This window comes from Miscanthus floridulus, chromosome 14 (genome assembly GCF_019320115.1).
Source record: "Miscanthus floridulus cultivar M001 chromosome 14, ASM1932011v1, whole genome shotgun sequence".
NCBI classification, from domain to species: Eukaryota; Viridiplantae; Streptophyta; class Magnoliopsida; order Poales; family Poaceae; genus Miscanthus; species Miscanthus floridulus.
The window spans coordinates 1881449-1894889 of NC_089593.1; the positions used below are offsets into that span (position 1 = coordinate 1881449).

At 46.4% G+C, this 13441-nt stretch overlaps 1 protein-coding gene across 5 annotated transcripts; it reads left to right on the forward strand.

Annotated features, from left to right (window-relative positions):
- Positions 1-3796: 3796 nt before the first annotated feature.
- LOC136505011 (protein ROOT PRIMORDIUM DEFECTIVE 1-like) lies at positions 3797-9804 on the forward strand. Of its 5 annotated transcripts, none has more exons than XM_066500070.1 (6): positions 3797-4160; positions 4381-4597; positions 5828-7421; positions 8546-8621; positions 9159-9244; positions 9340-9804. In XM_066500070.1, exon 3 carries the CDS (start codon positions 5920-5922, stop codon positions 7132-7134), a length of 1215 nt encoding a protein of 404 aa, XP_066356167.1. In that variant the 5' UTR covers positions 3797-4160; positions 4381-4597; positions 5828-5919; the 3' UTR covers positions 7135-7421; positions 8546-8621; positions 9159-9244; positions 9340-9804. The 5 variants fall into 5 exon arrangements, with proteins under 5 accessions (XP_066356167.1, XP_066356166.1, XP_066356168.1 ...); XM_066500069.1 differs by having other exon boundaries at positions 9196-9244; XM_066500071.1 differs by lacking the exon at positions 9159-9244.
- The last annotated feature ends 3637 nt before the right edge of the window (positions 9805-13441 follow it).

Below are 13441 nucleotides of genomic sequence, written 5' to 3' on the forward strand. Positions count from 1 at the left end.
GTGTGGACCGATCCTTCTTGATACTCCTCAATCCGGACCATGTTGACAAAGTTGCGCAGGCCGTAGGGCTGAGCCTGGTAGTTCTCCATCGAGGCTTCGCACTCGGAGAGCCGGAGACCCGTCGCGGGGGCTGACCGGCGACGAACAGAGCGCCCTTCAGGAGTAGATGTGACCACGAGATCCGTACCGAGTCGTGCGGGATGACTGGCCCGAGCTGGTCGGGTAGATCTGTTGTGGGTAGTGGTTACCTGCTCATTAGGTTGACTTTGAATCAAACTTACCAGAGCTAGGGTTTCAGCAAGTTTGGTGCCGACCCGATCGATAGAGTCGAGCAGGTCGGTGTTGTTGATCTGCCTCCATTTGTAGCGAGGAAGCGGACGACGGGTTGTCGGCGTGGCTGAAGACGATGTTGGCGTGGCCGGAGCCAGATCCACCGTGGTCGGAGCCGTAGCCGATGCAGGTGAAGCAGTGGTCGATGCAGATTGAATCCGCGCTTCCTCCGTGGTCATGGTGATGAAGTCGTCGGAGCCAGTGGTCTAGGTGATCTGGCCGATGGTGAACGTGAGGCCGTTCGGCGTAGCCATGGAACCGGGGATGATGACCATCTTGTTCGTCTGGAGAGCAGTACGCACACCCCCTACCTGGCGCGCCACTATCGACGAAATATGGTCGGCAATCTACCTAGGGGTATGCCCAAGGTAGTAGATTATCGGCAGACAGATGCGTAAGCTACAAACAAGATGGTGACGCAAGACAGACACGAGGTTTTATCTAGGTTCGGCCGCCGTGAAGGCGTAATACCTACGTCCTGCGTCCGATTGTATTGCTGTATGTCAATGAGAGATGTTTTTAGAGGGGTCCCCTGCCCGCCTTATATAGTTTGGGGGGCAGGGTTACAGATCTGGAAACTAATCCTAATCAGTTACAATTGCCATAAGTGGCCGGATAAGGATCCATATTCTAACCGACCAGGATCTTGCTTGATCTCCAAATCTGCCTTGATTCCTTGCGCGGGACTTCGAGCAGATTGGCCGGGCCGCACGTCGTCTTCTAGTGGGCCAGACCCCCTGGTCCGGGCTGGCCCAAGGCTAGCCGTAAGGGTATAGGGGTTAATACCCCCACATAGCCCAACCTAGTTTTTTTTTGCCATGGATGCACCTTGAGGAGAGACTGAAGCTGCCTGGAGGTTGAAGAAGCCCTCCTAGACATTTATCCTCGATCTGTCCCTGCTTCCGGCAGATATATCCATAGTTCGATACCATATCATTTTCAACTCTATTCACTATGCAGTGAAATAAATCAGTCAATTTTTGCTTATTGTTTGATACTATTTGTTCTCCGATGTTTAGGTTTCTGGAGTATTTCAATAAAACTAGTATAGACATCATATTTATTGGAGTCTGAACGTCCAGTGTTGATTTATAGTTTTCTCAAGGTATTAGAACTTTTTAAGTTTACATTATATGCTGATATACATGGCAACTTGCATTGCTTATCCTGTTTAAACCATAAAAATAGTTTGTTCTATTTTTTATATATCCGATCCTAGCTGCACCATTGATCTGATATATTGGATGCAATCAGTAAGGCCCCGTTTGGATCCGTGGAATTGAATTTATTTTAATAATTATAATTTAGACATATATATTTGTATATTATTATTGGCTATATAAGAGAGATACTTATGTGTTGCATTTCTACCATAGGGGAGCGAGTTAAAGAGCGTATTATAAGTTGCAAAGTAGAAACATAAAATGGTGACTTATATAATCAATTTTCCATCTTCCACTCTATGAATTTGAGATAGGCTTATATGTGAACTTTTGGAGAGTGGTGGAATGTCAAATTCTAAGCCAAATAGCTGAAACTATTATTAAGTAGATTTCAATTCCTCCAAATGAAAGGATCCAAATGGCTCCTAAGCGATTTTCAAGCGCATATGCTACTTTACTAAATTCTGAACGTCATTAATTCCTTGAAAACATTCAAACAAGCATACACAAGTTTTTCAATTACTTTCAATATCTTCCAGTTCAATACAATTTTCGAATTTACTGTAATGATGTACCGAGGCTATACAAACAGCATGCTGACCTGTTAATTATGTGTGGAATCATCAGTCAACTAACCATTCTAATTTGTCATATAAAATGATGAAAAATCCAAGGCCTTTTTTATTACAGTGATTGAAGGAACCTTGAAACGTTCCCGTCTGTCCCCAGCTATCCACGACCTGTTATCCCGGTTCCATTTCTGGTGATAAAATGCAGCAACGGAAATGGGTAATTTTCATTCTCCTATGAAGAACATTGTATAATTGACAATAGATTGCATGTGTCCAAGTTAATTGACATTGTATAGTTCTATAAAACAAGTTACTCCATCTTCTCTCCCACCCACAACTGCTGAAAAGAATAACGTCGGCATCCCATTTACAAAAGCTTAAAATCTAAATAGCCTGGTCCACTCTGATATGTATAAACTTTTTTGCAAAAAAAATTTGGGTATTCAACCTAATAACATTGAATCACAGTGTGTCCACCCTTGGCAGGAGGGGCTCGGTGTCAGGCTGGGTGGGCGTTGGGGTGCAAAGGGGAGCGTAGAGCGAGCACTCTGCAAGCAGAGGAGGAGAGGAGCATCTGAAATGAAAACCGAACGGGGCAGGCTCTTTCTCAGCCATTTGATCCATCAACGAGCATCCATCCCATCCTCTTATGTGCGCAGGGACTTGAGTCTATGGATCATATTCAGCAGGGAGGTTTGGTCCATCATCCTGGGAAAACTGCACCTGGATTCATCTATTGTGGTGCATCAGGAAAACTTCTTCTCCTGGTGGCTGCACGCCAGGAAGCAGGGAGGCTTTGACTCACCGACCTTCCTCATCGGTTGGATGATTTGGAAGGAGCGGAATGAGAGGACTTTTGGTGGGCCATCCACACCTCCTGCTCAGCTGCTGGTAAAGATTGTTGAAGAGGCCAAAGAGTGGTCCAGAGCGGGGTACGGTCGTATCCGAACGCTACTACAGTTGTTGTAATGGGCTACGGTATGTAGCTACTAGTCGCTAATAGTTTTGCGTAATATCGCTAATTTGTTGTCAAGCCAGGGTTCGGTTTGGTAATCATGCGATTACTAGTCTGAACTTGTAACGTGAACCGGACCGTTTCTGCCTCCTCTTAATAAAATACATGCCTCGGGGTCGTGAAGACAAGCACCATCCCATCCATCCTTCTCATTCTTGAGGAGGGTTTCCCCTTCCCTAGTTCCCCTCCTTCCTCCGCTGGTAAGGGTTCAATGGCACGTTTGGATTCCTTGACAGGCCTTGCTTTGCCCGGCTGGACAAAGTCCACAGTGTTTGGTTTCTTTGCCGCTTACCTCGGTTCCTGCGCTTTTCAAGGTTTTTGCTTGCTTCTGCTGGATAGCCAATCTAGCTGGCCTTTGCTGGCTTTGCCGAGCCAGGACAGGCGACACAACACGACAAGACATCCAAACGCCCCGCCGCGGCCTGGCCCAGTAGCCTACCGTCGCGCCATCGCTCTCTCGTTGCTTCCCCTGGCTGCCTCGTCTACTGGGCTGGCCCACCAGTATTCAAGGGTATTCACTATTTAGGTGAATATATCCAAATTTTTTGACAAAAAAAATAATATATACAGTGCAATACACATGTTTGTATATTGAAAAAACAAAAATATAGCGAAACTGAATACATGCACAGCAATTCGACCCAAAATAACATGCTTCATACTCGTTTTACTCCTCCACCCGAAGGCCCAACGAGGCCCAGGCGGCCCATATTCTCCACTGCTCCCGTCCCGCTCCCGCACCTGCAGCCACAGTCGCATCCTCGGGGACGCGGGCTGCGGCGACACCCAAAACCTAGCGCCGTCTTCGAGTGGCGGGCAGCCGGCGGACGGCGACGGCGACCGCGGCACGGGTGGACTCAGCGGCAGGGCGGGACCGAGGGGGGCAGCAGCGCGGCAGCGGCAGCGGCAGGGACGCTCGGCCGCCGGTCGGGGCGTTGCGTTGGGCGGAGCCGCGGAGGCCGGACGCCGGACGGGCGTAGGGCGGCCGGCCGACTGGCAACACGCATCAGCGAGGCGAGTGCGTAGTCCGAGGTTCCGACAGTCCCATTCCGAGCTGAGCCCGAGTTTGTCTGAACTTCTGTAAGTTCAATCCCTATCTCTTGGCTTAGCTTCTGAATTTCCTATTCAATTTGTTAGGAGTAGCAATTTGTGAATCGCATAGTGGCTTAGAGCGTGAGTTTGTCCCAAATTACTTAGTCTTATGTGTTATATATTTCAAATATGTGGCATTTTACATGCTAAATATTAGCCTTTTGGTTACGATTTTTTTTTGATACCCCTATACATTTTGAATACCCAGTCCCAAAATCCTGGGCCCGCCACTGCCTGCCCCTGAGGCTACGACCTTCAAGCCTGCCACCACCCACCGCCAGCCTCCTCTGCCACTGTCTCGAGCTCAACTTCACTCTCCGGGAATAGTTGCATCCTGGCAATGGATTTTTATCTGTCGCTCTGACTCTGCTGGGTCGTTGTTTGATGAAATGCCCACTGGCTACCGCAGTAATAACTCCCTCCAGGTATCTTTTTTTTACACCTGCTTGCCCTTGACTATGAATATTCTTGAATTTTTCGAATTTCCTATGAGTTACACTTCCATGTCTCTACACGCCATCGACATGGCTTCTTTTTTGTAAAAAGTCTACTTTACCCCCTCAGCTATTGATGGTTATCTACTTTACCCCCTCACCTATAAAACCAGGTATTCTACCCCTCAAACTATTGAAAACCGTCTAAATAAACCCCCTAAGGCGGTTTTGAAGGTGGTTTCGCTGACTTGGCATATTAAAAAGTCTACATAACCCCCTAACATATTAAGTGTTGACTACATAACCCCCTCAACTATAAAATCTGATATTATAGCCCTTAAAGTATCCAATAATATTCAAATGACCCCCTTGGATGGTCTTGTAGGTCCGCTTGGACACCGTATCCCGACACATTGGTCTAAGCACCTATGCTTGTGCGCATGCCACATTTTCTACCCGCACCTCCCAACTCTTTCTAGGCTAACCCACCACCCAATGAGAAGCACGTGACATCTTGTCTCTTGCTCCACTTCCCGACACTCGTCGATGACATTGAGCTCAAGCACCATGCCTACACCCTCATCATCTGGCCCCTCCCACATCCTCCATCAGGCTATCCTCGAATGACAAGGGTGTAGGCATAGTGCATGAACTCAATGCCGTCGAGGAGTGCCATGAGGTGAAGAAGGAGACAGGATGGTGCTCATCGGGCGGTGCCATAATCCTAGAAAGAGTAGGGAGAGAGAGGCAGCCAATAGGCCTACGTGCAAGTATGGGTGCATAGGCCAGTGTGGTGGGATACGATGTCCAAACGGCCCTACAAGACTATCACGGGGTCATTTGAACATTATTAGATATACCAATGGCTATAATATCTGGTTTTATAGTTGAGGGGGTTATTTAGTCAACCCTTGATATGTTAGGGGGTTATGTAGACCTTTTAATATGCCACATCAGCGAAAACCCACTTTTAAAACTGCTTTAGGGGGTTATTTAGACGGTTTTCAATAGTTTAAGGGGTAGAATACCTGGTTTTATAGGTGAGGGGGTGAAGTAGACAACCACCAATAGTTTAGGGGGTTAAGTAGACTTTTTCCCTTCTTTTTTCTTCTTCGTTTACTGAACCTTATCAAGTTCCCACATGTATTCATGCAAACTTGGTGCTTTCCATTTGATTGTCTACAAAACTGACTCCACGTCCAATCTCTTTCTTTCTTGCAGTTGTAGCTCCAGCAAATCGCCAATGCTTTAGAGATGCACGTGTGGTTCTCGGTGCAGTTTCATATCTCTTAGGATTGGACTTTTAATACACAATGTCATCGATCATATCTGGGGCAAGAAACATTCACGCACTCTCTCTGCGATCGCGGACGTTGGGCGAGCCGTTTCAGCATGGTCCTTTTAATCGTAGTGTGCAGCGGAGGTGGAAAAAGCCTGTAGATTCGGCGAGAACACGTCTCGAGGGAAGAACAAGGGATCATAGGCTGGACAAGCTAATGGTTCAGCTGAGAAACTTGAGATTGGCCTTGGCTTTGCATGAGGTGATATCTCAGCAGAGGAACAGATATGCGTCTCTCCAACTTCTCTCAAAGTGGAGCCATGAGGTTGGGTTGAACATTGAGATCGGTGCTTTCCTTAAGAAGTATCCCCACATTTTTCAGATTTATGTGCACCCTGTCAAGAAAAACCGCTGCTGCAAGATCACACAGAAGATGTCCGACTTGATCGCAGAGGAAGATGCTGTCATCAGGGAGAATGAGGTCGACATAGTTCAGCGGCTGAAGAAACTTCTCATGCTCTCTGTGAATGGAACTCTGAATATGCACGCATTATGGCTCATAAGAAGGGAACTTGGGCTTCCTGATGATTATAGGTTCTCTATACTGCCAAACCATCAACATGATGTACCCCTTGAATCCCCAGATACTCTGTCACTTGTCTCTAGGGATGAAGCATTAGCTGTAGCTAAGGTTGAAGAATGGAGGAAAAGGGAGTACACAGAAAAATGGCTAGCTGAATCAGAGACAAAATATGCTTTCCCAATCAACTTCCCAACTGGATTTAAGATTGAGAAAGGTTTCAGGGAAAAACTCAAGAACTGGCAGAGGCTTCCCTACACCACACCTTATGAGAAGAATGATTCGCATCTGATCTGCAATGTGGAGCGGCTTGAGAAACACATTGTTGGTGTTCTTCATGAGCTTTTAAGCCTGACGGTTGAAAAGATGATGCCAATTGAGAGATTGTCACACTTCAGAAGAGTGTACGCTATGGAGGTAAACCTGCGAGAATTTCTTCTCAAGTATCCAGGCATTTTCTACATCTCGACGAAAGGAAGCGCACAGACAGTCATCCTAAGGGAGAGTTACAGTAAAGGATGTCTGATTGAGCCTAACCCTGTATACATTGTGCGGAGGAAAATGCTAGACCTCATATTGTCTGGATGTCGTAACATTGGTGAATGTCAACTGGATAGTGCAACTTGGTCTGCTGAGGAGTATGATCTGGGAAGCAGTCATGGGTGCTAGGATAACATATGCCAGGTGGATTCTGCGATTCCATACTGGAACATAGAATTAGAAGTGAGTCATGGGTGCTAGGATAACATATGCTAGGTGGATTCTGCGATTCCATACTGGAACATGGAATTAGAAGTGACTCATATGGAAAGAACCAATTAACTGAGGAGTTCTCCCGCAGATCTTGCTGTAATTCTCTACATCTAAAAAATACCTACTGATATCGTCTGCCCGGGGTGAAGCGAAGCCTACCCAAGCTGAGGCAGTGAGCTTCCCCATCTCCGCCACCGAGCAAGGTGTGTTCTCTGTAGCCTGTATTGAAGATGGTTTCCCTACCTATTTCTATCTGAATATCTTATCGGTGCTTGCAACCTTGCAGCCAAATTTGGGGTCAGGGTTCCGGGGATCCGTTACGGGTTACATTTTTGGACTTGGTTGATCTATGAAACTCTAATCTCCTATATGTTTAATGATTCTCCAACCGCTGAAAATAAATGTTGCGTAAATAATCGGCTTAGTACCAAAAATTCAAGTAAGACAACATACTTTGGAGTTAGCTGAATACATGGTGTCAATGTACCGTCTTTGTCGTCCTCTTTCTCTCCTGTGAATGCAAGCTATTAGATAGAATGACTAAACCACGTATCTGTACATCCCAGTAAGCAATTGATCGTCGAAGTATGCCTTGTTTTCCCTCATCCCAGTAAGCAACCACATATCTGTACATCCCTGATTTTTTTAACTTATAATATACCCTATCATCTTGCAATATGCAATCCATTTGATAACCATTGGCCAGCTTTTATTTACCTTGTTCATAAATTGGTAACCAACCATCTTCTTGCACCATTTAGTTTCATTGGGTGAATAATACTGTTAATGAAATCTGTATGCGCTACTGATTGTTTTTTTTTTTTTGGTACCATGTGATTCCTTGCTCCAGAAGTCAGCATATTCAACTATAGTTTTGGTTATTGTTTGAAAAATGGACTATTCTTAGTCAAGTGCTAGAACTGATAACGAGAGGTGTGGTCATTTAATAAGCAGATTAATGTCGGATTTCATTTCATAGCACAGTTCAGAAATGTTTTTTTAAAGAATGAATAATGTTAGTTCATGATGATTTAACTTTATTTCCTAATATGTATTTGATAACGCCAGTTCATGGAACTTTATTTCTCATCCCTGTTAACTGAAAGAAAAATCCTGCTTACGGGTAGGAAAACAATGCATGTGTTATGACCAGAAAAATACAAAGTTGTTTTTTGCCGGTTGCCTTGTAGTTGATTTCAGATATCTGTCATTTGGCCTAGGAGTTGTTAACCTTGTTTTAAGTGTTGATTTTCCCATTATTGTATACCTTTCAACTTCAATTTTTGTTGGGTTTGCATCTGATTACCTTGCGTATCTGCATGAGTAGGCCATAGAAGGTGCAAGGATTGCTGGAGCGTCAATTATCATTGGTGTTGATCTGAACCCCAACAGATTCGAATAAGGTATCCCTTTGATTGAACTGAATCCTCATTTTATTGTGTTGTTTTGATAAGTCATTAAACTCATTTGTTTATCCATTTTCAGCAAAGAAGTTTGGTTTGCACTTAATTTGTGGTTGATAAAGTGTGGTTGTGCTTGAACTTGCTGCAGAGTTCTGTAAATTTGCACCGTTAAGTTCAATGTCCGTTCTGAAGAAACTAACACCAGGACACATGCACAGATTGCTGCTTCTGTCATAAAAGAAAACAAAAGCAAACCCCCCCCCCCCCCCCCCCCCCCCCTCCCTTTTTCCCTGGTATCTAAGATTAGGAGTCCACATTTTTTGCAGCCTAGACTCCCTTGGTACTCCAGGGCTGAATCAGACCAGTTTCAATATGTGTCCCAGATTTAAGCTAACCAAAGTTTCAGACGGGGAAAGCAACTGTAGATCTCAACTAATCCATATTTATGCATGGTATTTGCTGATTAGTAGGATTGTGACATGCATAGGTCAAATTTACTATTGGTATTCATATCAAGCCAATTTGATTTTGGGGCAGAACTTGCTGATATGGTCATCTATTGTTCCTGAACCAGCTTTCAACTCTTCTTTCCTCCTTATAAGCTACTTGCCTTCAACTGACATGTAAGCTGCTTGGCTTCAACTGGCATGTGCCCTATGCAGATATCTTTTGATAGATCATAAGCTGCTTGGCTTCAACTGACATGTGCCCTTTGCAGATCTATGATATCTTCCAGCTTCTTTCATCGAAGATTCAGGTTGGTGTGTTCTCAGCTACCATGCCCCCTGAGGCCCTTGAGATCACCCTCAAGTTCATGAACGTTAGGATTCTGGTCAAGAGAGATGAGCTCAACCTTGAGGGTATCAAGCAGTTCTATGTCGAAGTGGAGAAGGAAGATTGGAAGCTCGACACTCTGTGACCTGGACCCTGGCAATTGTTGATAGTTCAGGCACAAGGAGGCTTGATAATGATAGTTCAAACATTAGGAGGCTTGATGATTACCGTGCTGAACTCCATAATCTCTTGAAAGAAGATGTATGCTATTACCAGACCGATGGACTGGATATTTTGTTGTAGTTCTATAAAATTGTTGTATTAAAAACATTTTGGTCCTTCAATGCCAGGAAGGCTACTGATATTTACCGTTTGGTATATTCAGTTCGGAATGATAGAGGTCCTAATAGATATATAATCCAATAATGCTACTGGATTTTCGGAGCCCGTCTACTTAATGATAGAGGAGAAGCACGGCATACAAGGGCTCCAAAACCAGCTGAATTTGTGAACGTAAGCAAAACTTCAGTCATACACATGTATTAGAGACTCGTGTTTATTTAAATCATCGTGACATTATATACATTGGCATACTTTTGCATAACTTCAGTCATATACATGTGCACATAAGCAATACGCAGATATGTAATACATACGGTAAATATCCGCAAAATACATGAGCACGTAAGCAATACGCGGATATGTAATACATATGGTAAATATCCGCAAAATACATGAGGTGACGAGATATATATACTAAGTGATACGTGACGGAGCAGATACATGCAGATCGAGGGTATCTACTCTAGTTGCAGAAGACGGCTATGTACGAGCCTGCAGCGAAGAAGGCCGTGCCGCAGAGAGTCGGCAGGGCGTCCCCTGCTACGGCGAGCAGCTTGGCCGGCAGGCTCAAGCAAGCGAAGCTGCCTACCTTGACGAAGACGATGAAGTCGACAATGCAGACGAGGCCGCAGAAGGACAGGAGGCAGAAGAAGAAGGCGACGAGGAGGAGGTAGCGACAGCACCTGGCGCTCGACGGTGTCAGCTGGTCCAGGCTCTCGGTGGAGCCGAGGATCAACATGGCGATGGAGACCGTGGCTGCAGCAGTGAAGCTCGCCACCATCGTGGTGGCGCGCGCGCCGGTGCGCCTCGCAGAGGGTGGGGGGTGGGCGGCGTCTCCTTGCGGCGCTCGCGGCCCGCCGGCGAGCAAGCACATCGGGAGCGAGCGAGGGAGGGAGGGAGGGAGAGAGAATTGTTTCAAAAGAGGGAGGGAGCGGCAAACGGGCAGAGTGGTCTTTGCTTCTGTCTGTTGGCAGCGGCAACCGCCCTCAATTGTTTACACACAGGCAGCACAAGAGAGGAGCTCAGTGCCGCGTCCCTGACATGAGGGCCCTCGCCCTCCTCAGCCACTCCTCCCTCCCTCCCTCCCCAACCTCCTCTGGCGTCCTTCCAGTTTTAGTTTTTTTTTAGATTTAGTTTTAGTTAATTCCCAAGGAGATCCTAACCGTGTTTTCTTCACTGTTTCTTTCTTTTTTACAAATCCTTATCCTGAAGACTGCATTTCATCTTCTGCTGAGGATTTATCTTTTATGCATGCGATTGATAACCTTACGTACTGAGCTAGCGTTTTATTGGAATGGCGTGCACAGGTGTTCCAAGCAATTCTACTCCTGCGCCATCCTCTTCTCCTTCCTCCTCATCTCGGTGGTGATCTGCAGAGGTGTTGCCACAGAACCTGGATCTGGATGGACGCAAATGGCAACACTTGATGGTGATGCTTCGTGGTGGTTCCAAAAGGAAATCCCTAAAACGTATTTGGACTCTTCTTTGACGCAAGACCTTGCTTCTTCAGTTTCCAGTCAGTTCAGTCCACCCATTTCTGCATTTCTTGCAACAGAAGATCTTATGCTTTTATATACATCAGACGTATGGGCTTTAGAAATTGGAGTCCCAGTGCAACATACAAGTTACTCAACCCCGGAAATATAGTTAGCTTCTCATGATTTTCTAATTTATTACGCTTACAAGGAATAATTACTGTGGCATCTGAGGTTCTAGCTAGGCCTCTAGTATTTGTATACTCTGCGGCAGTGCACTCATTAAGTACATAGTGACGTTTCATGTTCATGTCCATGTTTTTGCACATCTAATTTCCAAATTTTATTTCTTTGATGAATGTCATGAAATTTTATCTGCCCTTGCACGCTGGAACCAAGAAGCAGTTAAAAACTACTTGTGCTTGTGCACAACAGTTCTTTCAATTTTCAGTTTTTTCAATGCAACGTAACAAAGGGGGGGGGGGGGGGGGGGGGGGGGGGATATACACAAGACGGTCGTTGGTGGGCCATAACAACAGGCCAACACTCTCCACATGCATATCGGCTCATCTACTCGCTCCAAGCATATTCACTCGTGAGCTCCGTTGTCCGTTTCTCTCCATTCACCGAATCGTCGTGTTCGCACCGCCGCGGTGTGCTCCAGCGAAACCACGCCGCGGTGGAGCTCTCCACTGCGCTCGACCGGACGCCGTCCTCTCTCTACCGCGCTCCAGCGCCTCCACCCACCGCGCCATCCTTCCTCTCCACGGGCCATCTGTATGCCACGGCGTTCTCCACCACGCGCGCCCGACTGCTCCACCGGAGCTGCGCGCCACTTCGCGGCATCGAGCTCTACGCTTGTGTCGAGCTCCGCGTCGTCGAGCCTCCGTTCTCCCAAGCAGTAAGAAAATATTGTGCTAAAAGCGCATGTTGCAAGCATATGTTTCAAGTGTTTCATATGTTTCAGAGGTAGATTATAAGTATTTCATATAGATGTTACAAAAGTAGATCGGGATGTTGATATGTTGCAATGGTTGTACACGTATCGTATCTTGCAAACGTCTATTCACAATGTTTCATATGTTTTTCATACGTATGTTGCAAATGTATTTATCTGGATGTTGCATATGTTTCACAGATTTCTTGGAAGTGTTTTATGTAGATATCGCGTATGTTTGCCATGGTTTTGAAGTGTTTTCAGTTGTTTTTGCAAATGTTTCAAACGCCTGTTTTCAAGTGTTTTATCTGTCTTCTTTTTGCATGTTACAAGTGTTGCATCTGGATGTTTCAAAAGTAGACCGAGGATGCACGTGGGAAGTAGGAGGGGCGTGAGCGGTCCTTGCGTGGGCGATGTCTGAACGACACAGCATAGGCGGGCGATGTAAATGTTTCATACGTCTGTTTCAAGTGTTTCATCTGTCTTTTTTTTATATTGTAAGTGTTGCATCTGGATGTTTTAAAAGTAGACTGAGGATGCACGTGGGAAGCAGGAGAGGGCACGAGCGGTCCCCGCATGAGCAACGTTCGAGCGACGCAGAACAGGCGGGCGATGCAAATGATTCAGACGCCTGTGTTTCATCTATCTTCTTTTTGTAAGTTGCAAGTGTTGCATCGGGATATTTCAAAAGTAGATCGGAGATGCACGTGGGAAGCAGAGGGGCTCGAACAGTCCCCGCGTGGGCGACCTCCAAGCGACGCAGCACAGGGGGGCGATGCAAATGTTTTAGACGCCCATTTTAAGTGTTTCATCTGTCTTCTTTTGTTCGTTGCAAGTGTTGCATCTAGATATTTTAAAAGTAGACCGGAGATGCATGTGGAAAGCAAGAGGGGGCACGAGCAGGGGGGGGAGGGATATACACAAGACGGTCGTTGGTGGGCCATAACAACAGGCCAACACTCTCCACATGCATATCGGCTCATCTACTCGCTCCAAGCATATTCACTCGTGAGCTCCGTTGTCCGTTTCTCTCCATTCACCGAATCGTCGTGTTCGCACCGCCGCGGTGTGCTCCAGCGAAACCACGCCGCGGTGGAGCTCTCCACTGCGCTCGACCGGACGCCGTCCTCTCTCTACCGCGCTCCAGCGCCTCCACCCACCGCGCCATCCTTCCTCTCCACGGGCCATCTGTATGCCACGGCGTTCTCCACCACGCGCGCCCGACTGCTCCACCGGAGCTGCGCGCCACTTCGCGGCATCGAGCTCTACGCTTGTGTCGAGCTCCGCGTCGT